The following is a 25,324-nucleotide window of genomic DNA, read 5'->3' on the forward strand; positions in this document are numbered from 1 at the left end:
TAGTGGCTGAGAGGCAGCTGCACAATCCCCAAAGTCCATGCAGGCCTAGTATAAACCAGCTTCAAGAGTGCAGTAACTAAGCAATGAGAAATCAAATGAACTATACAGCTTTTGTGGTAAAAGCCTCTTGAAAGCAAAGCAATTATTCCAGAGCAATTGTAGACCAAGCTGTTCACAAATGGGAAAAGGGTGCGTAGCAAGTCACTGGGCGTTACACAGTGGTGCAATGCTCCCAAGCTAGTCCATGTTGGCATACTGATATATTTGTATTTGCGTGTTCGTGAGCAAGCATGTATGCACACGTGTATGTAACTCAATGGTGATTCACCAGGCCCTGCCTTCCAATTTCTCCTGGGGGATGCCAGGTGCAGCGGTTTAGGAGTGGGGAATTAGCGGCTGAGAGGCAGCTGCACAATCCCCGAAGTCCGTGCAGGCCTAGTATAAACCGGCTTCAAGAGTTCAGTAACTAAGCAATGAGAAATCAAATGAACGATACAGCTTGTGTGGCAAAAGCTTCTTGAAAGCAAAGCAATTATTCCAGAGCAATTGTAGACCAAGCTGTTCACAAATGGGAAAAGGGTGCGTAGCAAGTCACTGGGCGTTACACAGTGGTGCAATGCTCCCAAGCTAGTCCATGTTGGCATACTGATATATTTGTATTTGCGTGTTCGTGAGCAAGCATGTATGCACACGTATATGTAACTCAATGGTGATTCACCAGGCCCTGCCTTCCAATTTCTCCTGGGGGATGCCAGGTGCAGCTGGGCAGTCCTGTGCCTGGCAGACCATTGGACAGCAAGAGCCCTGTCGTGACACATCAGCTCACTGCTCCAAAAGTTTTCCTATTAATCTAGCCCCCTGAGGTCAGGTGTCGTCTCTTTGTCCCTCGCTCCCCAGTTGCAATAGCCGGATGGGGAGGACTGGCCTGTTGCAACAGCAATGGATTTCATCCATCCAAAGCTCATTCTGTCCACCATGACAGCAAATGTGCTCCGCTGGGGGACAAGGGCGAGGGGAAGAGCTCACTTCGGATAGGGTGGATCATGGCTTAAAGGCACAGCACGTGATTTGTGTGCAAAAAAACTCCTGCATTCATTCCCTGCCTTCTCTCATTAAAAAAAAAATCTCAGATGGTAAGTATTAGGAAAGGATTTGGGGCTGGATCCAACCAGTTTTTCTACTGGTGAAAAAAGGAAGCATCATCCTCTGTTAGTCAAAAAGCCTTTTTCGGGGGACCTGCATGCGCAAAAGTCATGTAGCGTGGAAGCTGCAGCAAGGAGGGGAATTGGGGTGAGATTGTGTGGGAGAAAACTGGCCGGATTCAACCCTCTCTCTACCCAAGAACCTAGAAAGGACACTGCTGGTCAGAGTTGTTAAAGGTAAAGGTTCCCTTGCTTGAAAGCCAGTTGAATCCGACTCTAGGGTTGCGGTGCTCATCTCCGTTTCAAAACCGAAGAGCCAGCGCTGTCCGAAGACATTTCCGTGGTCATGTGACCGGCATGACTAAACACCAAGGCGCACGGAACGCTGTTACCTTCCCACTGAAGTGGTACCTATTTATCTACTTGCAATTTCTTGCTTTCGAACTGCTAGGTTGGCAGGAGCTGGAACTAGAGACGGGAGCTCACTCCATCATGCGGCACCCGGGTCTCAAACTGCTGAACTACCGACCTTCCACAGCCTGCAGTTCAGCGTCTTAACCACTTGAGCCACCGCAGCTCCTTCAGAGTTGTTACTGTGGAGCTATTTGGACCAGTGGTCTTTCTTGGTATAATAGAGCAACATTTGACAGACTGTGGCAGGGAGTCGGTTTTGCATACAGAAGATCTGAAATTCAGCCCCCGTCATCTCTAGTTATAGGTAGCAGGTGATGGGAGATACCTCTCAGTACATGAGCTGCAGGCAGTCACAGGTAACGATAACCAGCACTAATGGTCTGACTCTGTAGAAAGCCACTCCCAGTGTTCAGACTTCATTGGTGAGCATGAATAACAAATTCCAACTGCGTTTTCGAGGATAAAAAATGCTCTTGCACAAAGTACAAAGTTATATTTTATATTGCCGCTGAGAAGGAGTTGTTTTCTTTAAAGGAAATATTTAGTTATTAGAATTTCTTTATATATACACATAATAAAAAAAGAGCAAGGACTTAAGGCACCATTGTCATTTCCTGCTGGTTTGTCCATACTCCTGACTCAGACTGTGAACTGGGGTTGACGGACAGTCTTGGGTAGCTCTTCATTCCTGGAACTGGCCTATCCCTTTAGAGAGGAAAAAGAAGAGGGGGCGTTATAGTAATCTGTGTCATTATAGTAACAGTTACTGGCATGAGAAGATAGATCCAGGTAGGTAGCCGTGCTGGTCTGAAGCAAAGAAAAAGAAGAGGGGGCGTTATAGTATCTGTGTCCCAAAACTTGTCCCAAGAGTCCCAAAACTTTCTGTGTCATTATAGTATGGCATGAGAAGATAGATCCAGGTGGGTAGCCGTGCTGGTGTGAAGCAACAGAACAAAGTTTAAGTCCAGTGGCACCTTTAAGACCAACAAAGTTTTATTCAAGGCATAAGAGAGACCGTGGGGCAGGGGTTAGTTGCCAGGAAGGCCCCCCACCCTCTCTCTTCCTATATGTGATGGTTGAGGAAATTCTGTTTCACTGTATCTGAAGAAGTGTGTGTGCACACGGAAGCTTATACCTTGAATAAAACTTTGTTGGTCTTAAAGGTGCCGCTGGACTCAAACTTTGTCCTAGCATGAGAAGAAAAGGTGGGATGAAAAATCCTCAGAATGAACTATACCCATTGCATCAGATGTTATGGGCTCAGTCTAATCTAGATTGATTCACATGCAGAAAATAATCAGGTTCAGTTCTGGGACCTCTAGCTGAAAGGAGAACACTGGGGGAAATCCTCCTCTACCTGGGAGAACTCCTGCCAGTCTGAACAGAATTGCCCCAGACGACATGGATCCGTGGTCTAACTCCGCACAAAGCCACAACAATGTTACTAGGGAGGATCCCACATTAATGGAACATGAATGCAGAAATTCACTGCATCTGTTCGTGTCCATTCCTTGCCTCCCTTCTCTTCCTCTGTAGTCTTCCCCAGTGTCAATTTTAGACTGTAAGTGCCTTGGGAGCAGGGACCTGTATATTCTTTGTGCCGGAGGCTGCAGTACCACTGTTTGCCACAAGCAGTGGGGGTGCTGCAGAACCGCAGAGATCATCATGACATTTCTCCATAAGGAACCCAGGTTTTGCTTCCTGTTCGAAATTCTTTAGCACCTTATAACAAGATACTTCTGTAATATTAACAAAAGAGACCAAAGGAGGTCAAGATTTCCCCATGCGTGTGTAAGGACTCACTTGGGATACAGGTGAACTGTGGCTGCTCCCACTGGCCATCCTCTTGGCACCTGATGACAGGCGAGTGTTGTTGGGTGAACCCTTCTTGGCACCAGTACCGGATGATGGAATTGATTTCGTAACGCTGCTTTGGTTTGCCGAATATTTGGGCATTTGCCACCTCAGGGGGTGAGCTGCAAGACACTGGGGAGAAGGCATTTAACTTTGTTACTTTAAAAATCTTATTCATCATGTTATAATCCATTCTCAAGAGTTTAAAGGGAAATTATAGCACTTTAAAGCCAAGACAAAAATAAACTACCAATGTAAAAAAAAGACCCAAACTCTGAAAACCCAGCTAGAACTGCTTTTGACCAGTTTGAAAGCCAGTTTAAAAACATGGTAATTAGAGGTTTATTGCCTCTAAGCATGGAGGTTCTGTTTAGTTGTTATCAGGGCTTTTTTGTAGAAAAAGCCCAGCAGGAACTCATTAGCATAATAGGCCACACCCAACACCAGAAACACATTAGCATATTAGGCCACACCCCTGACAGAGCAGCTCAGTAGCATATTAGGCCACACACCCACGTTACCAGAAGTGTGGTCATCCAGCCACACCCAGCTTTTGCTTCTTATTCTGTTTACCTTGTTCGTGTCAGGGCTCTTTTTGTAGCAGGAACCCTTTGCATGGTAGGCCACACACCTCTAATGTAGCCAATCCTAATGAGTTTCTACTGTTGGGTGTGGCCTATTATGCTAATGAGTTCCTGCTGGGCGTGGCCAACTCGGGAGCCAGCCGGAACTCCGTTCCTGTGCGTTCCTGCCCAAAAATAGCCCTGGTTGTTATGGTTAACAAACAGCGAGGAACTTATTCCCAACTTTAATTTTTTTAAACTTCATTTAACCCACTTTTCTCCCCAATGGAACCCAAAGCTGTTTACATTGTTCTCCTGTCCTCCATCTTATTCTGTTGCCTAATTCTTTCATTTAGAAAAAATCTAAGCTAGTGGCCATCAGAAAATCTTCTTGTGGCAGTGAGTTCCACAAGATAATATGCATTATTAGAAGGACTTAAGAAGAAATACATTCCTAATTGTGAGCCTGTGAAATCTGTCTTTGCATTTCTGTGGGTATTCACATCTTCTCACACACTAATTCAGGACCCTAGCTTTATTTTGCAAAAATGGAGATGCGTCTTCAGACTGCAAATACAAAGAACTGTCACACATTACAGGGGTGTGCTGGGGAGCGGCTATGGCTCAGTGGCAGAGCATCTGCTTGGCATACAGAAGGCCCAAGGTTCAGTCCCCAGCATCTCCTGTTAGAATGACCAGGTAGTAGGTGATGTGAAAGACCTCTGCCTGAGACCCTGGAGAGCTGCTGCCAGTCTGAGTAGATAATACTGGCCTCGATGTGCTGATTCAGTATAAGAGAGCTTCATGTGTGTGTGATCATGTGTGCGAGTGCTATTATCTGCAGTTGGCTTAATTGCAGTTCATGGCCCCTGCCTCACTCAAGTGCAAGACATCTCTCAATGAAATATAACTCTGCCTGAGTTATTGCTGCACATAATTTATGAAACTGGCTTAATTGTTTATGACCTTAAGCACACACTTCATGATTGACAATGATCATATATTCTCAGACTTCCTAAGTTATTATGGATTTATTTATCAAACTTAGAGCTCACTCCCTCTCCCCCGAATGGGACTCAGGGCAGCTAACAGCATATTTTTTGTTGTTCAGTTGCACAGTCGAGTCTGACTCTTCGCGGCGACCCCATGGACCAGCTCCCACCAGGCCCTCCTGTCTTCCGCCATCCTCTGAAGTTGGCTCAATTTCATGTTCATTGCATCGATGACACTGTCCAACCATCTCATCCTTTGCCGTCCCCGTCTTCTTTGACCTTCAATCTTTCCCAGCATAAGGGTATTCTCCAGTGAGTGCTCCCTTCTCATTTGGTGGCCAAAGTATTTGAGCTTCAGTTTCATTATCTGGCCTTCCAGGGAACAGTCAGGGTTGATTTCTTTTAGGATTGACTGATTTGTTCTTCTTGCTGTCCAAGGTACTCTCAAGAGTCTTCTCCAGCACCATAGTTCAAAAGAATCTATTCTTTGACACTCGGCCTTCCTTATAGTCCAACTCTTGTAGCCATACATGACTACTGGGAATACCATTGCTTTGACCATGCAGACTTTTGTTGGCAGGGTGATGTCTCTACTTTTTATCATGCTGTTTAGGTTCGCCATCGCTTTCCTCCCAGGGAGCAGGCGTCTTTTAATTTCATGGCTGCTGTCACAGTCTGTGGTGATCTGGGATCCCAGGAACGTGAACAGCATATACAATAAACCAATAAAAACTACATAACAATATAATAAATAATCTTTAAAATATAAAATGGTTAAAAATCTATCCCCATTAAAATCTATCCACTATCAAGCCGAGTAGAATGTGTGGATGGTGAGGACACAGCTGAAGCATACCAGCTGCCTGGTGGATCACAATCACCCAAAGGCTGTCCAGAAAAGAGCAGCCTTGCATGCCCTGCGGAAACTAGGGCGGTCCCAAGAGGCACACAGCTCTCTGGGCAGCTGGTTCCACAGAACAGGGGCCACTACTGAGAAGGCCTTTGCCCTTGTTGACACAGGGCAAAGGCCAGGGACCTTCAATAAATGCCAAGATGAAGATCAGACAAGACAGGGAGGATCAATCCAGGAGAGGAGGTCCCGAAGGTATGAGGGTCCCAGGCAATGTTCCCTCTAAGCTGTGGAGTCTTGTAAGCAAAAGTTCTACTTTGTGAGCGATTGGCATTAAATTTGTGAGCAGGTAATTTGGCTACTGCATGAATTAGTTTGCTCTGGAGCCCCATGCTTCCTGAGCGAAGACAAAAATGTGTGAGCCAGAGGCTAAAAAACTGTGAGCTAACTCACACTAACTCGGCTTAGAGTGAACACTGGTCCCAGGCTGTTCAGGGCTTTAGAGGTAAGTACCAACACTTTGAATTGGCGCTGGAAACTAACTGGGAGCCAGTGCAGCTGCCATAGGATAGGTGTTCTATATGCTGATCAGGACACAACTGCCAGCAATCTGACAGCTGTGTCCTGGACCACTTGCCGCTTGCAGGATTCTGGACATAATCTATGTGGGATAGATAAGCTTTTGCTCTCACACCAAGGCGGCCATCCTTAACCAAGCCCCAAAAGGTGCTTAAGAGCTTACCCAGCCCCATTTTGCAGGTGTAGGACAGGTGGTAGTTGCAAGGCACATCGCTCCACTTCCCCTCGTCATGCCACACGATCACCACGCAGTTCTCCCCAGAGAGGAAATAGCTGTCAGGTTGCCCAGGATGCCAGTTCTCATATAGCTGCCAAAGAGGGGGGGGGGAAAGGTGATGTTAATCAAGAGTCCCAAAACTTTCTGTGACCCTGACCTGTGCTGGAGGAAAAAGATGGGAAGACAGACATCATGATGCGCTATATTAGGCCATCTTGCCCTTTGGGCAAACTATGGATTTGAAAACAGGAGTTCCATTCTGCTTAATGCCTCACTGCATTGGCTTCCCCACCCTGTTTGCATCCCTTAAAGTTCTCTACACAGCCTTGACCTTCTGTGCCAATCTGCTCCAGGGGGTTCTGACGGGGTAACAGTATTCTATGTTTAAATGAACTTAGAAGTGTCCTGGATTTAGATTTAGGTTGGTTTCCACTCCTTTGCATGGAACAGGACCATTTGCAGACATCACCTACCACGGGGCTGCCATCCGACCACTGGAAATCCCCTTCAATTGTTCGGTCATTCAGGCCGATCCATTGGTACTCTTTGTATTGATCTGGAATAAAAAATGGACAGTAGTTCGATGAAGATTAAAGACATTGCAGGAAGCAAATCTGCCAGTTTTCTGGGCTTGGGAGGGTTCTTTAATATTGAAGGAACCCAAATTCTTATGCCCTCCCAATCCTGAATTCAGCTGTTCCATCAATTTTTTTGTTCAGAGATTTTATGCAAACTTGCTTTGCTATGACCTTTTTGGAAAGAATGCAGTCCAAGCATGTTTGCATGCTGTCTGGATGAGGAGGTGCACATTTTTTTTGAACTCTCTGCCCACATTGGCACTATTTTCCTTCAGTCAGCCCCTCTCATGACATTTTCCCACTGGAAAGCTTAAAAAAAAACCCTGGTAATTGCAATCGCGCTGTTACACAGTAATGTTATAATGATCTATTGTGACAATTTACTAGTTTCTCTAATTTCCCAGCTTTCATTTTGTAGGAAGAGTAGATCTCTAGCCCTTTTTATTGCAGAGATATAAGAGGGAAGATGCAGGCAGTTTTTGTCCACATTGACTGGAAAGGAATGGGAAGCTGCAAGACAGCCGGGGAATTCACTACTCAACATAACATATGGATAAATGGCTCCTCATTCTCAGCAGCAATGAAAGCAACGCAGAGAATCACAACTGCATGGATGCAGCCTAAGAATTGTTAGCACTTGTGAAATAAGATTCAGATGAAACAGCAAGGCAGCAAAGTCTGCAGATAATAAAAAGTCATTTTCGGGATACAAAATCGCAAGCTGACTGCAAAGTGCGTTTCCATAAACTAAACATTTCCAAAGTATGGAATGAATCTCTCCCTTTATTGTTGCCTCGCATTCTTATCTCCTAATTTCTAACCCAGGATGATTATTCTGAGACGTCAGCATAACTAAAAAATAGATAGCAGAAGTGCTGGTTAGGGAGGAAAAAACACACTTTATTATCCCCATATTGCAAAAAATAGGTATCAACACTGGTATCTATTATTTTCTGACAAAGCTCCTCTGCAGCTGCAATTTCATCCCTCCACTGCAAAGCACTCAATTGTATCATTCAAGTTTGAATTGAACCAGCACATGTGTAAAATTCATTTACTTCTCTAAAGAAAGTCAAAAGACCTGCAGCACCCACTCCGCTATACCTTACAGTGACTCTAGATGGCGGCATACTATAGTACATGAAAAGGGCTAACACTGTTTTGGATGCAGCATGTGGAATAACATTTTGTTCCATATGTCTGTAGAGATTAACAGTAAGTAATACAACAATCCAATTAAATTATTTAAATAAAAACTTAACATTCATCTCTCAACTGTAGTACATCTCCTTTACTGTTCAAGAACATCAAAAGGTCAAGCAAAGATGTACAACTGGATATCATGAAGGCATAAGAAACTACATCTCTATACATTGTACAGGGATGCGTGAAACTTGACCCTATTACCCTGTAGAGCTTCACATTTTTCCACCCCTGACCTGCCCCCAGGTTTTGCATATTCACTGAAAGGCTGCAAAATGTCTCAGACAAGGTGCAAATCAGATATGCATCTGAGCACACATCAAAATGCGGATCCTGTCCCTTGCTTTCAGTGGGATGCACAGCTAAACATGCACCAGGATGCATGACTAAATGCAAATGCTGTCCATTGCTGTCAGTGAGATCTGCATTTAGATATCAAGTCTTAACACCCATGCTATGAGGCACAACAGTTTGCACATCCTGCAACTGATAATTATTATTATTTAATTGACTCAGACACAATGTCATCTTCATTACTCATCTCCATCAGCAAAACTGCAGCACTTCTATTGAAAACACAACCTGCTAGATTATTGCATTCCTAACATACACCGTACCAAAAACAGTACTGGGATCCTCACATACCATTGATGAAGCCCTGTTCTTCCGGTGTCATGATATTAGCAAGGTGTCCTCCGTGGCTCCTGCACTGGGTCTCGGCTTCTTCCCAGCTCCGCCGGGTGGAGAAGTGCTTATAGCAAGAACCTTGGAAGCTGTCCCAGCCAGGCTTGCATTTCTCCAGGTCTGGAAAGAGAAGGAAAAGGAATTTAAAAGGATTTTTGCTCTTGTTTTTGAAGAGGGGGGATTTTCCTACCTTGGAGATGCATCCCCAGTTTGCAAATGAAAAAGGTGTTACCCAATTACTACGTAGATCTTAGTTGATTAAATGCGTACGTCTGCTTTACAATGGCATTCAGTATCATTTATATCTTTTCTCCTCCTCGATGTTAGGTATTTGCATACGTGCATTGATAAAACACTGTAAAAAAGTAATCTTGATGTTTTCTTATGTATGATTAGTATCTTTCGGTGCGATGTTTTACAGCAGTGCCTGTGATACACCACTACAAAAGAAAGCCTCGATACAACCTTACATGCTTTATCAAGGCACATGTTTGCATGAGCAATGTACAGAGGAAGAAAGAGACAAATGACCTTTTACTTTACTTTACTTTACTTTACTGCCCTTTACTACTGGAAGGCGTCTCAGAGCAGCTTACAATCTCCTTTCCCTTCCCCTCCCCACGACAGACCCCCTGTGAGGTTGGTGGGGCTGAGTGAGCTCTTTTGAGAGCTACTCCTGAGAGAACAGCTCTGAAAGAACTTGTAACTGACCCAAGGTCACACCAGCAGCTGCATGTGGAGCAGTGCGGAATAAAACCAGGTTCTCCCAGATCAGAGTCCGCACTCCTAACCACTACATCAAACTGGCTCTCCTAAATTAAGCTAGAAATACGTGGAAAAAATATCTGTGCAGGGAGAATTTTTCTAATCCTTACCACTGAAATTTCTGCACCTTGACTTTAGAATGAATTAAAACTGGGGGTCAGCTCTACTCACCTATCTGACAAGCATCTCCTCCATATCCTGGTAGGCAGAGACACACAAAGTGGTCACCCTCTTCCATGCAGGTGCCTCCATTCATACAAGGATTTGGAATACAGTCACCTGAAAGCAGACACAGGCAATGAATGCCAGCCTTATGGCTGGAGGGAGCAGTGTTTGGAAAATGCCAAGATCATTTTGGAAAGCCACGGCTATGAGTGACTGTGACGGAAATAAAGGTTTGGTGAACAGCAGCAGGTAAACAAGAGAGCTGCTGAGTCACAAGCCTGAGAGTGATGGGGGCAAGATTGCTCGGAATTCTCAGTGAGTGACAGTTAACAGTTGAAAGCTGACAGTTGAAAGCTGACAGTTGACAGAGTCAATTGGAAGAGAGTTAGCTGGAGAGCTCTTGAGAGGAAAGGAGCCTCTGGAGTTGAGTGAAACAGCAAGCCAGCAGTTTGAGGAAAACTGGGGCTGAATAACACTCCTAACTGGTACCCTCTAATGAGAGAGGAGAGTGAACGGAGAGGAGAAACAATATAACTCCTCAATAGTCACAAAACACCATATACACTGCTCCAAGGGAACCTGTAAGGTGGTTAAAGGAAGGACTAAGGGTCTGGAGGAGACTGGATAAGCTGGGGTAGTCGCACCAGTCAGTCTCAGGGAACCAGACAAATAAAGTCCAAAGGCTAACCACAATCAGTTACTGGAGAGTGGAATCATAAATGGTTTCTGTGTACCAAAGACTTTCTGTGACAAACAGAGTGATAAGCCTACAGCCTATGTTACTGCAGAGTGAAGCTTTTATTCTATAAAGAAACAAAATATCCTGTGTAAATATCCCATCCCCCTGTTGAGTTTTCTGTGAAATAAAGAACTGTGCTGTTTGCCTTCCACAAGCATTGGTGCCTGACTTTTTGATAAACATTTATATCTGGCAGTTGTTCTCAATCCATCCACAAGAAATATAAACCCCGAAGAGACTACTTTTTTAGTGTGAACTGGTCAGCCCTGAGAAAGTAAAGGTGATCAGTCACTTCAGAGTACAATCTCTGAATCCAGTATAATTATATATATACAGGGATGCCCCAACTCGGTCACGGCAATGGCCGGGAAGAGGTCATTGTGTCACAGTGACAGCCCGCTTTAAACCCATTGCCTCATCCATTATGGGGAAGAGGTTCCAGCAGTCCTGTTCAGGGTATATAAAGGCTCCTTCAAAGAGCTTGGTTGCAAAAAAAAAAAGGTCATCAAAATGTGCAATAGCTTGGTGTACCCTCCCTACGGAAAAGGGTTTGGGGCTCTTCAGTTCCTAGAATGAAAAAGACAACCAAGGAGGGCCACAATAACTTTGTTATAAGATTATGCATGGTGTAGAGGAAGTGGTTAGACAGACTCCCCCCCGCACACCTTTTTCCATAACCGTAAAACTCATGGAAATTGATGGACAGTGGATTCAGAACAGCGAAAAATGAAGTACGCAGTGTACAATGTATGGAACTATGCCACATGACATAGTTGGGACCATTGGTCTAGGTATACTATATGGCGACTAGACATATAGTTCAACACAGGATGCTCTACTGCAGGGATCCACAGTAGTTGATGTCCTCTCCTGAGATCGCATGCAAAGACCTTTCAGGCAGCCGCCCCACCCCTTTGAAATTCTCCCTTTCTCTGCAGGCTTTCCAACACCAGTCAAAAACTTTTTTATCCTAGGAATAATTTTTGACTCCCCCACTTTGGCTGTGCTCAGTTCCTGATATATATAAATTGTGATATGCTTGAGCTTTTCAAAAGGGAAAAGTGACACATAAATGTGCCAAATAACAAACAGAGTCTCCATGTACTGGGAAAGTGTATCTCTGACTACTAGGGGTTGGAAGGCAAAGAGTAGGTTTTTATACCCCACTTTTCTCTACCTTAAGGACTCTCAATCTCTTTCTCTTCCTCTCCCCTCAACAGGCACCCTGTGAGGTAAGTGGAGCTAAGACAGTTCTGAGAGAACGGTGACTGGTCCAAGGTCACCCAGCTGGCTGCATGTGGGGGAATGGGGAATCAAACCTGGTTCTCCAGATTAGAGTCCCCTTCTCTTAACCACTACACCATGCTAGCTCTCAAGACGGAAGGCCTGCAGCCTTCTTGCCTTGTCTGTGTGCTTCCTGGAACCACCTGGCTGCCTTGTTCCTTGCTGTGGTCTACCAGGGTATTTCTAGTAGTTACTGCAGCGCTGATGCCATCCCCCTTGCTGCCCATTCCTTGCTGTGCTGTTAAAGCTGGCCTCTGTTGCCTCCTCCTTCTTTCTTGTCCACTCTAACTCAAGTCAGGGCCAGCTCCCTGTTTTGGCGCCCTCATCACCATGAAGAACATTGTGGCCTCATCCTTCTCAACCCCATTTAACTGCTCCTCATTCAGAAAGTAAGCAATGGTGGCTGCTGGTGCTTAGGCAGCTGGTGCTTGCTGATCTGTCCAGTTCAACATACTGTTTCACACTAGGGTTGACAGACCCCACTGACAGGCCCCACCTCCCCACAACCGATCAGCTGGTTGGTGGTGGGGAACTTCCCCCCCCCCAAAAAAGAGGGAGATCCATCCAACATGCAGCGATGTGTCTACATCACTGCCCATGTGACCTGGAATTGAGGTCATAACATCTGGGACGTCAGGGTGACGCTCTGGTATTTGGGCAAAAACTCTATGGTAGAAGCCAAATTTATCATAGAATTTTTGCCCAAGTACCAGAGCATCACCCCTGGCGTCCTAGACGTGAAGACATCACTTCCGGGTCATGTGGGTAGTGGCATAGACATGTCGCTGTACGTCAGGCGGGCCTCCCCATTGCTCCCAGTAAGTCTTCCCCTCCCCTGCCAGTTGCCAGGAGGGACCTGGCAACCCTATTTCACACAGTGGCCAACCAGTTGCCCTGGAGAACCATCCAATATGCAGCGATATGTCTGTCACTGCCCATGTGACCCAGGAGTAACGTCATAACATCTGGGATGTCAGGGCAACACTCTGGTATTTGGGTAAAAACTCTATGGTAGAAGCCAAATTTACCATAGAATTTTTGCTCAAATACCAGAGCATCACCCCTGATGTTCCAGACGTGAAGATGTTACTTCCGGATCACGAGGGTAGTGACGTAGACATGTTGCTGTATATTGGATGGGCCTCCCTACTGCTCCTGGTAAGTCCCCCGTCCCCCGCAAGTTGCAGTGAGGGACCTGGCAACCCTATTTCACACAGTGGCCAACCAGTTGCCCTGGAGAAACAACAAACAGGACTTAGATCCCAAGACCTTCCCCGATGCTGCCCCTAGCACTCATATTCAGACGCTGATTGATCCTCTATATATGGAGGTTCCTTTTAGTCACCATGGCTGACAGCTACGGATGGACCTATCCTCCATGAATTGAATTCTTCATGCCACTGCTGATGGTTGCTTTTCCAGCAAATAACTGGAGATGGCTGCTATATGCAACAGTAACCACTACCATACAAAAGGAGAAAGGAGGGAAATTTCTGGCAGGAGCATCTAATCGAAGGGCATCGAACTCATTTTTTATGAGAGCTGGATCTGACATAAATGAGACCTTGTTGGGTCGGGCCATGTGTATCATAAAATGTAATGCCTTGTAGTGGAGATATAAACTTTATAAAAGACACAGACAAACACAATTAAAGTGTTTTGAAACTTTAAATAAAACATGCTTAAAACACTAGCACTCTTGCAATATTTTGTCTATTTAACTAAGTCTCTGATAACTGACATCTCTTGCTCTGAATTATTGCATCAAAATGTCTGTGCTGTAGCAATCTTGAGTATGCTGTTCAGGTGTGTATCTTTTGATTTATTGACATTCATTATAGAAATCTCAGTGTTCTGAGCCTAGGACCCAGGGGAAAACATGAAATGGTTGGGCATCGCGAGCTTTTGTACATGTTGCTTCATTTGCTGGTCAAGAACATGAGACGGCATCCTGACACAGATGGAGTGCTGTTTGTTTGTCTACAAAACTATAGTCTTCCCCAGAGAAATAACTACAACTGTCTACAAAGGAAATGTGCTGGGTGAACTTGTTCTGGACACAAACACTCTCAGCCTAATCCACCTCACTGGCTTGTTGTTTTTTCTCCTCTAAAATAGTTCACATTGCTTTCTTACTGAGAAAGACTGGATCATGAGGGCATGAACACAGTGAAAAGTGGGAGGGAACCCGGTTGCATCCAGGAGGGCCCTGGCATAAGGATCCCCCACACACACACACAGCATAAGGAGCCCAACAGAATACACACACACTGTAGCAAGGCACACAAAAGCTCACACCTTGAACAAAACTTTGTTGGTCTTAAAGGTGCCTGGTATTTCTGGCATGCAACTGAGGCAGCCCAGCAAAGCAAGCTCTCCCTCATTCCCTCCCTCCCTCCAGGGAGAAGCCTCAGCCAGTGGAAGGAAAGAAAGGCTTTGCTTTGTCTCCTGTATATGATTGAGGCAGCCTGGCCTAGGAGAAGGAGGGAGAGGAGCCTCAGACAGTGCTTTACCAGACTCTCTCAATTGCACAGGAGAGGCTTGCCTATCTATCTCTCCTGTGCGACTGAGTCTGGTAAAGTAAGCTGTGATGTAGCAGCAGCAGCAGAGCTGGAAAAGGAAGCAGGAAACACCCAGGACCTTGCAGACTGGATTGCAGCCCTCCAAGGGCCTGATCTGGCCCCCAGGCCGCATGTTTGACACCCCTGACTAATCTCTAATCTTGCTGTAACTGCTCATCCACTCAGGCAGGCATGGAGGGCCCAAACTTGCCCCCCCACATAGCATAACAGGCCGGGCAGTGATGGCCGCTGCTGTTGAATGGCAAGTCAGGGGTTGACAACGGCCCCTCCTGAGGTACTCAGGCCTCGGCAGGTGCCCAAAAGTACTGAGTCTTGAGGCCAGTCTATCTCAAGCACGGCCTTCTAATGTGCAAGTTCCCATCCCATCTGACATGTGCCACAGGGGTTAGCATCTCCAGGGTGCATTAGTGGTGGAAAGTGCCACCAAGTTGCAGCTGCCATAGGTTGGCCCCATAGGGTTTACAAGGCAAGAGACATACAGAGGCGGTTTGCCATTGCCTGCCTCTGTGTAGCAAACCAGGACTTCCTCAGAGGTCTCCCATTCAAGTACTAACCAGGCCCAACCCTGCTTAGCTTTCAAGATGTGAGGAGATTGGATAGCTTGGGCCGCCCTGCTCAGGGCATGTCATGGTACATTACCCTATCCTTACCTCCAACCATATCTTTTCAAAGAACTCATCACATGTGTTTTTCACATCACGTTAAAAGTCCATCCATCCCCACTACATGGGCAGCTACCAGTGTGGAGACGGAAACTCACTGTACGCTGGGCAGAAGTCACACAGGGAGTTCTGCCTAACAATACAGATTGTCAGGGCGGGGGAATCAGTGGGGGGGGGGGGAAAATACCAAAGCCAGTGTCAAGGCGCTATCTTGACTAGCTCTTGGAGATTTTCAGATAAGCTCTGTATACAGAAACCAGTTTGATGCATCCATATAGAAACCGCTGTTGAAGACCGAGGAGTGAAACATATTCAGCTGAAGAGATGAACTGATTCTGTGTATGTTTTCCCACATCAACAGACACCTCGGTTGGCTTACTGTTTTAGTTAAAAGTCAGCCATAGACGGTGCAACCCAGAGTCAAGATACAGGTGGTGGAGGGACCATTTTTCTTCGTGTTTTTTCATCCACACAAAATCGCTCTTCCAAACTGCTTTTTTTAATGCAAGGGAAAAGGTAATGAGACCTCCCCCCATAGATTTCTCCCTCAAGGTGTAATTCAGCTGGGGGAGTAATTGTATGTGGCCAGACTGCAGACAGGAGGTGGAAAAACCTTCCCTCTGCCACTTTTCTGCTGCTGATTCCCACCATAAAGGCTGTTTTTCATTTAAGAAACTGATCGGGGGAAAGGACCACACAGTTGGACACAATGGGTTTTCCCGCATTCTCACCCCCCCCATAAGTTCCTGTTTCTTGGGAGGGAGGGGTCTGTTCTGCATGTGTTTTACTCCCTCTAGTGGTCAATTTGATATTACATTGGCTTATGTCTGGCATACCTTCCTGCAGATTTAAACTGCAGATTTTTATGCCAGACATAAACCACTGTGATACTGAATCACAAAGAGCAAAATACGTGCAGAACAGACCCTCCTCCCTCAAAGAAACAGGAGCTTGCAAGCTAGGAAAATAAGAACGCGGAAAAGTCCCAAATGTAGTTTAATGCTAATTTCAAAACAGAGATGAACACATGTTCCCTGCTTTCCTTCCTTTTATATTTATCTGTACCTTTTGTCAATGGCTTCAGTATTGTGGTCTTCACTGTTTTTGGTACTTCATATGCATCTCACACTCTCTCTCTCTTTTTAAAGGTATTTTTGCATTGTGTGTGTGTGTGTGTGCGCGCCTGTGCCTGGAATTCATGTTGACCTCTGGCAATTCCTACTGGGGCATGGAGGACATTTAGAGAAGTGGATTAATAGCCAGTCTCTGCCTCCCAACCCTGGTATTCAGTGGAGGTCTCCTACCCAACTGTTCTGCATGTGTTTTACTCCCTCTAGTGGTCAATTTGATATTACATTGGCTTATGTCTGGCATACCTTCCTGCAGATTTAAACTGCAGATTTTTATGCCAGACATAAACCACTGTGATACTGAATCACAAAGAGCAAAATACGTGCAGAACAGACCCTCCTCCCTCAAAGAAACAGGAGCTTGCAAGCTAGGAAAATAAGAACGCGGAAAAGTCCCAAATGTAGTTTAATGCTAATTTCAAAACAGAGATGAACACATGTTCCCTGCTTTCCTTCCTTTTATATTTATCTGTACCTTTTGTCAATGGCTTCAGTATTGTGGTCTTCACTGTTTCTGGTACTTCATATGCATCTTACACTCTCACTCTTTTTAAAGGAATTTTTGCATTGTGTGTGTGTGCCCGTGCCTGGAATTCATGTTGACCTCTGGCAATTTTGGTACTTCATATGCATCTCACACTCTCTCTCTCTTTTTAAAGGTATTTTTGCATTGTGTGTGTGTGTGTGTGCGCGCCTGTGCCTGGAATTCATGTTGACCTCTGGCAATTCCTACTGGGGCATGGAGGACGTTCAGAGAAGTGGCTTGATAGCCTGCCTCTGCATCCTGGCACTGGTTTTCTTTGGAGGTCTCCCATCCACTTGCCAGGGCCGGCCCTGCTTCGCTTCCAAGATCTGACAAGATTGGGCTTGCCTGAGCTATCCAGATAAGGGCACAATTTACACTCACATAAAGCACTGTGGGTTTGATTTGCACAAGAAAGAAGTGAGATTAATCTCTTCCCCCCACCCCCAAGCTTTGGGTTTGAAACAGCAGGAGTGAGAAGGAATGCCAAAAGTATCATGGCAAAATGTGTTTGTAAGTTAGACTTTTTGTTTTCTCCAGGCTCTACATTTGCCAAAAATGCTTCCTAGGATCTATGCCCTATGCTGCCCTTTGCTGAATCAGACCCTTGGTCCATCAAAGTTAGTACTGTCTACTCAGACTGGCAGCGGCTCTCTGGGGTCTCAAGGGGTCTTTCCTATCACCTACTACCTGATCTTTAACTAGAGATGTTGGGGATTGCACCTGGGACCTTGTACATGCCAAGCAGATGCTTTACCACTGAGCCACGGCCCCTCCTCACCACATAGAAATGTTTCAGTACCTGAGGGCATTTGATTTCTAAGTTCAACACTGCTATATTAATAAAATGTACAGAATGTAAAACTGCTGACATTGAAGCTTATGGACAAAATACGATTACTTTTTTTGGGTGTGTGTAAGTTCACTTACAAACTGGAGTTCTGCCATCTTATGCAGAATAGGATGCTTCTGGAATTCTCATATGAATTTTTCTCCCCATTCAGGATTTCTCCATTGTCTATTTGCATGGATTTCAGGTTTTGTGCACCCATGGTTTGCTGCTCCTTGTACACCCTTCAGTCCATTTGTGCCTCCCCACTGCTCCATATTCCCATTGCTCAGGGATGCATTGATAAAACATTGCAAAAAAAAAAATAGCATCTTGATGCAATTGTACAACATGCTTGCAGATCGAGCACATTTTTTAATCAACACACAGGAATACAGGTGTATGTCAGTAAGACACCATACAAAAACAATTTCAGTGCATTTATCTGTATGGTTGCATCAAGGCTTTTTTTTTTTTAAGTGAGATTAATCTCCTCCCCCCCAAAAAACTTTGGGTTTGAAACAGCAGGAGTGAGAAGGAATGCCAAAAGTATCATGGCAAAATGTGTTTGTAGTTAGACTTTTTGTTTTCTCCAGGCTCTACATTTGCCAAAAATGCTTCCTAGGATCTATATGCCACCTGAAGCTGCCCTATGCTGAATCAGACTCTTGGTCCATCAAAGTTAGTACTGTCTACTCAGACTGGCAGCGGCTCTCTGGGGACTCAAGGGGTCTTTCATATCACCTACTACCTGATCTTTAACTAGAGATGTTGAGGATTGCACCTGGGACCTTGTACATGCAAAGCAGATGCTTTACCACTGAGCCACGGCCCCTCCTCACCACATAGAAATGTTTCAGTACCTGAGGGCATTTGATTTCTAAGTTCAACACTGCTATATTAATAAAATGTACAGAATGTAAAACTGCTGACATTGAAGCTTATGGACAAAATACGATTACTTTTTTTGGGTGTGTGTAAGTTCACTTACAAACTGGAGTTCTGCCATCTTATGCAGAATAGGATGCTTCTGGAATTCTCATATGAATTTTTCTCCCCATTCAGGATTTCTCCATTGTCTATTTGCATGGATTTCAGGTTTTGTGCACCCATGGTTTGCTGCTCCTTGTACACCCTTCAGTCCATTTGTGCCTCCCCACTGCTCCATATTCCCATTGCTCAGGGATGCATTGATAAAACATTGCAAAAAAAAAAATAGCATCTTGATGCAATTGTACAACATGCTTGCAGATCGAGCACATTTTTTAATCAACACACAGGAATACAGGTGTATGTCAGTAAGACACCATACAAAAACAATTTCAGTGCATTTATCTGTATGGTTGCATCAAGGCTTTTTTTTTTTAGCAACATCTGCTTATCTGTAATGCAACACTAGAAGATTCAAATGATCTCAAGGGACTGAAAGCTGCAGTACATTTCATATGCTGTCATGCTGGAATTAAATTTACAGTTCCCCTAGCCCTAGCAGTTCCCAAACTTTTTGGTATGGTGACCCCAAGTCCAAATTCACTTGTTATGGTGACCCATCCAGGGCTAGCCCAATAGAAATCGGCCGGTACTGTGTACAACATTATAAATACATGATCCAACAGATGCATAGGAGCCAAACGGAGCTAGCCCAATATTTTTTGGTGCCCCAGGCAAATTATGACCTTCGCACCTATCTAGTTCAGCATTTCATTTTCTACAATGGCTAACCAACAAACATTGCAAAAAGGACACAGCTGCCCCCCCATTATGAACCCCAAGTGTGTGGCATTCTGACATGCACAGCCTTTACATATGCAAGTTACATTCCAGCCTTCGGCCCCTCTCCTTCTCTATTACTCCCTCTAATACCTCCAAAGATTCTCTCTCACTCAAAAAAATACCAAGCAATGTATGACATGGAAGATAATGTTTCCAGGGTCAGAGCTTGGTTTCCACGTTACAAAAGAGAAGAACGGAAAGGCCGGGGGGCGGGGCTGGCCATTAGGGAGGACTGGCCCGCGACCCACTTGCAGAGGCTTCAGGACCCTCTTTTGGGTCCTGACACACAGGTTGGGAAAGAAGAAGAGGAAAAGAGAAGATATTGGATTTATACCCCACTCTTCACTACCTGAAGGAGTCTCAGAGCGGCTTACAATCACCTTTCCCTTCCCCTCCCCACAACAGACACCCTGTGAGGCAGGTGGGGCTGAGAGAGCTCTTTCAAGGACTGTCCTTGAGAGAACAGCTCTGAAAGAACTTATGACCAACCCAAGGTCACACCAGCAGCTGCATGTGGAGGAGTGGGGAATCAAACCCGGTTCTCCCAGATTAGAGTCCGCGCTCCTAACCACCGCACCACTACACCAAACACTGCCAGTACTCATAATAGTGACTAGGTACCAATCTGCAAGGCTTAATTGTGCCTTGGCACATCTACAGAAATTTAAACTTCTAGTGACTGAAGCTTATTAACCTAAATGCATTGCACCTCTACTGTTTTCCATGAATCTTATTTTGCAAAACAATCCCCCCGTTGATTCTTCACCTGCATTAGTAACATAAGCCCATCAAGAGCTGCAGAACGGCTGCACCAGACGGTGTTCACTTCTGCAGGTCCACATTCGTTCTTGACCAATGGCCTTTAGACCTTTTGAGCCATCTAGCCTTTGCCCCTTACCTTTAGTGTGAGGTGTGTTTGGTTGCTTGGCAAGCAAACTGTTATTCTATGAGGGCTAGGATTAATGTGATGTCGTTGTAATGGCACCCAGAAAACTAGCATGTCAGAAAAATGGGTGGGCGAAAGCCTTTCTCTACAACATACACATTTTTTTTCTATGTGGAGGGGATTTTACTGTTCATGGAAGAGAATGAAGCAATGAGAGTTCCCACCCGCACTCCGAAGTAGTGGGCTCCATCTCATTGAGAACTATGAGTCAAAGTTTAACTTATGAAGGTCAGAGGTGCTTGTTGGCTTACTAGGTTCTAAGGAGCACCTGCAACAGTTGCCTGTGAGGTTCACCCTGATGCATGAAGATATACAAAAAGAGAAAGCTCATTCTTTAGTGGCATGGTGAGTCCACCTTTCTCCTGGCTTCACACCTGAAGTAACACACATGCACACCAACTCAAAGCAAGTTGGCTCAGTCATCAGTCTTGTCCTTCCTGGACTATTTCAGGTCAATTACTCACCTTGTCCTCTTAATGTTTAAAAAGCACCAAATGAATAGTCAAGCATTGAACCATTCATTCATTGGTCACCTTACTAAAAAAAAAAAAGGTACAATGACATCTTTCAAAGGGCATTTTAGAGATGAAAGGTGAGGGTTTTAAAAAATGATATCACAGGGGGAGTGGGAACTAGTCAGTCAGCTCTGTACCCCAGCAACTTCCATTGCAAACACACAGAAGCATTCACCCCCTTCCCCAAGTTTGTCCACTGAAAGGAAGAGGTAGATTTGAATGGAACACAGAGAGTCTGTCTCCCCCCTGGCCCCTCCATTCCATGTGTTAACATCTATCTGTTCTCTCAGTGAAGACTCCATTAGTGTGTTGGAAGTTCCAGATACGATGAGCCCTGCCTCAGACCTCCAGGCTGAGTGGCAAGAAAGGCTAGATAGCTAGATAGGCACAATGACCTTTCTTCCTGTCTTTACTCTTCTTCCATTGTCCGCTTCAAAACGCACATTGTGTTCTCAGGGACTGATTTCCCCTTCCATCCATTCTCTCACTCACATGAAGACGAGCTCTCCGCCTGCACGCACCAAAAGAGAGACATGCGGTCCTCTCTTGGCACCATGAGGCAGATGGGCCTCTTGCCATCTGCTTCCATCCTTTAGCTTGTAGGTTAGTACTCTATCATGTCCCTATTCTTTCCTATCCAAAGTGTACTTCTCAAAATAGAAGGAGAAGTATTTCTCTTCTAAACTTGCAACATGGCTCTGAGTAACTTTGTAAAGTGACGCTCCTGTGTTTGTAGCTTTATTTAAGCACTCTGCTAACTAATGGTGACTGGACTAACCACACCAGTTAAGCACAATACAGTGTGAGAACTAGCAATGAAGAGTTCCCCACAGCTCACCTCATAAGTCGCTCAGTTATCCCGAGCTCTTACACAGCACTCAGTAAATGTCTAAATGTTTCCCCAAAAGTACTTTAGGAAAGTAATGGTAGCATTACCAAGAGGACTTTCCATGGGCTTGTCTGAAGGATGAACCAGCAGCACCCTCATAAGCTCAGGACCTTCTGTTGGTCTTTGAGGTGTATTGTGTGCAGAAGGGAAAAAGGGCAAATCAGTGGACAGCAGCCAGGCTAGAGATGTAAAATTTCCAGAAATTTTGAAGCGGTGGGGAATAAAAACTTTTTCATTTTCCCGAGCAAAAATACAAAATGTTGAGAAAAACGGAAATACCCACAAGACTTAAAGGTAAAGGCTCCCTTGCTCGAAAGCCAGTCGAATCCGACTCTAGGGTTGCGGTGCTCATCGTTTCAAAGCCGAAGAGCCAGCACTGTCCGAAGACGTTTCCATAGTCATGTGGCCGGTATGACTAAACACCAAGGGGCACAGAACGCTGTTACCTTCCCACCGAAGTGGTACCTATTTATCTACTTGCAATTTCTTGCTTTCGAACTGCTAGGTTGGCAGGAGCTGGAACTAGAGACGGGAGCTCACTCCGTCATGCGGCACACTCAGGTCTCGAACTGCTGAACTACTGACCTTCCACAGCCTGCAGTTCAGCGTCTTAACCACTTGAGCCACCGCAGCTCCGCAATACTTACTGTCCTATTAAACCTACTTTTACTGCTTTAACAACATAAAATGCACCATTTATAACTTAGTTAGCATATGAAATTGCAATCTTCGACACATTAATGGAATTTAAGAGTTATCAATGCTTCAGTTTTGTACAAGCAAAATTCCAAGTATACCCAGTACTTGAGGGGAAAAAACTGCAAGTTGATGCGCCCAATGCTGTCTTAGGGCAAGTACCTTAATTTTTGCTGTCTGGTTAGAGAGAGCTGAGTTCTCAATGACACTTTCAGTTTTCCTCTGAGGCATTGTTGCAGTTTCTGCCCCCACCTTGTTCTGATCTTTTTTCTTCCTCTTGTAAGATAGGCCAATAAACTATTTTGTACCCAGACGGTCAGCCGTGTTGGTCTGAAGCAGCAGAACACATTTAGAGTCCAGTGGCACCTTTAAGACCAACAAAGTTCTATTCAAGGTATAAGCTTTCATTTGCACAGGAAAGCTCATACATTGAATAAAGTATTGTTGGTCTTAAAGGTGCCACTGGACTCTACATTTGTTCTACTTTGTACCCAGTCTGTGGATAAATGTGTCACTGTGATTTGAGGGAGAGGTGAAAAGTCAACCACATCAGGTCCAAAGGACAGCATGAAAACATGCATCTGTTGAGAAGCAATGAAAGCCCTGCATGTACCCCTCATGAAGATCTGGTACCCTTCTAGGTGCAGAAATGCATCTTGGCTAACTGGATATGTCTACAGCATGCCCACCTTGTCTTTGAAAGCATTTTGCTCATTCTAAAAGAGAAAATATCGCATAGGAGTTCCCCCCCAGTATCCCCCCAAATTTCATTAAAAGATTTCATTAAAAAGGGGGAGGATGGGACCTGAATTTTCTGCCCCCCCCGGCCTTCACATCTCTTAAACCAGAGAAAGTTCCTGCCCTCCCCCTTCCTCTCCCTTCTATATGTTGCTTTCCAGCTGCACCTGTTTCCTGCCTCCCTTGCCTTGATCAGCAAGTAGACATTTATTCACAAGCAGGCCACTGGTCCCCAGGAAGATCTCTTCTGGATTAAAAGAGATGGTCACATGAAGGAGCTGCTGCTTCCTCTGTAGCTTCCCTCTCTACCTTCTTCCTCCCCCCTTTATCTTTGTCAAGGGAGGGGTGGTCCTGAAGTCCCCAGACATGACAACTGTATTTTCCACTGCCTCACAGTCCAGTGAACTGAAAGCTATAGTTCCCATGCAGCCCATTATGGAAGTTTTCTTGTTCATGACCTAGGGTTGCCAGGTCCCCCTGGCTACTGGAGGGGGGGGGGGATTGCCAGCTCCAGGTTAGGAATCTCCTGGAGATTTGGGGGTGAAGCTTGGGGAAGACAGGGACCTCGTAGGGATGTCAGCCTCCAGGTGGGACCTGGGGATTCCCTGGAATTACAGCATATCTCCAGACTACAGAGACCCATTTCCCTGGAGAAAATGGATAGTTTGGACGGTGTACTCTATGGCATTGTGCCCCACTGAGGTCCCTGTCCTTCCATAGGCTCCACCCCCAAATCTCCAGGAGTTTCCCAACCTGGATCTGGCAACCCTACCCCATCCCTTGCTGGTGGCCAGGAGGGGCCTGGCAACTCTAGCAGTGGGCTACAAGGCCACAGAGCCCATCCTCCAAAGCATCCATTTCCTCCAGGGGAATTGATCGCTGTAGTCTGGAGATCAGCTGTGATTCCTGTTGGAAGGGTACTGGAATTCCAGGGGACCCCCAGGCCCCACCAGGAGGCTGGCATCCCTAACATGACGAGGCGTGTCCATCTTAAAACCTGATGTGGCCTCTGTCATGATCCTTTCTGCCACTGGTTCCCTTCTTGCAAGGACAGATTAGTTAGGAAAGGAGGGTTTATCAGCAAAGAGGGTTGGCTGACAGCAGCATGTTTGTTCTAAGCCAGGGCCAAACTTCAGCAGGGTTGTGGTGGGCTCAGCTCATAAAGGGCTTTGAGGCAGGGAGAGAGTGAGCCCTCAACGTCATCACAAGAAGCACCCCCATTCCAAAATCTGGATGCATCACTGGCAAGAAGGTGACCCAAAGGTATGTGTAGAGCTGGACCTGACATTAGAGACATTTGTTGGTTAAGGAAGGGGGGGGGGGGGGAAGGAGGATAGACTAGAACATGAGGGAAAGCGAAGACAACAGGAGACACACACACACACAGCGGGAAGCACACATCCAGCCAAGTTGTTTTCTTCTAGAAACCTTTTAATTCTTTCTTTTTTTTTATTAGTCCCCTCATTACAATGACTTATGAGCAGCACTATTCTTGTCAACAGGTTTTGTTTTTTCATAAAAACAGTTGTTAAAACACTTCACAGAAGTAGGAGAGATTAAAAGAACATGCACTCTCTTAGAACTAATTTTGTTTGTTTGTTTGTTTGTTTGACAAAACGTGTGCTTCTCCGGTTCCTTTGCCTTCCCCGATTCAGGTGATGAGGAAGGAGGAAAAAGAGAGAGAGAGAGAAAGACATATACAAACAAGAAAGCACAGCTCAGGAAGGACGTCGTTAGTCGTGGGGCAGGGCTTAGTGTGGAAGTTCAGCCAAAATGGCTGCCATGAGAGCCAAGGCGGTACAGCCAACGGGGTTACCTGTAATGGTCGCACCTGCTCCGAGGCTGGCGCTTTCGGTGGGCAGGACGGGCAGAGGGTGAGCCGTGGTCAAGAACGGCTCTGTCAATGGAGTGCCCATGAATGATGAGCCTGAAATGTCTTCAGAGATGCCCTCTGTGAGTGAGGTGGCCACCTCCTCATGTCCATTATGTTCTTCTGCTCCTCCAGTTGGGAA

The 25,324-nt window shown here is 45.5% G+C and overlaps 1 protein-coding gene across 1 annotated transcript in view; it reads right to left on the minus strand.

Annotated features, from left to right (window-relative positions):
* Nucleotides 1–2,152: 2,152 nt before the first annotated feature.
* BCAN (brevican) overlaps nucleotides 2,153–25,324 on the minus strand; it is a 76,598-nt gene continuing 53,426 nt past the window's right edge. The window contains exons 9-14 of the mRNA XM_015418126.1: nucleotides 10,013–10,151; nucleotides 9,038–9,196; nucleotides 7,085–7,167; nucleotides 6,558–6,702; nucleotides 3,360–3,542; nucleotides 2,153–2,261 (exon numbers count right to left, since the gene is read on the minus strand). Coding sequence (XP_015273612.1) covers nucleotides 2,239–2,261; nucleotides 3,360–3,542; nucleotides 6,558–6,702; nucleotides 7,085–7,167; nucleotides 9,038–9,196; nucleotides 10,013–10,151 — 732 coding nt within the window. The 3' untranslated portion in view covers nucleotides 2,153–2,238. The remainder of the gene's footprint in view (nucleotides 2,262–3,359; nucleotides 3,543–6,557; nucleotides 6,703–7,084; nucleotides 7,168–9,037; nucleotides 9,197–10,012; nucleotides 10,152–25,324) is intronic.

Source organism: Gekko japonicus, unplaced genomic scaffold (genome assembly GCF_001447785.1).
Source record: "Gekko japonicus isolate JY-2015 unplaced genomic scaffold, Gekko_japonicus_V1.1 scaffold1639, whole genome shotgun sequence".
NCBI classification, from domain to species: domain Eukaryota; kingdom Metazoa; phylum Chordata; class Lepidosauria; order Squamata; family Gekkonidae; genus Gekko; species Gekko japonicus.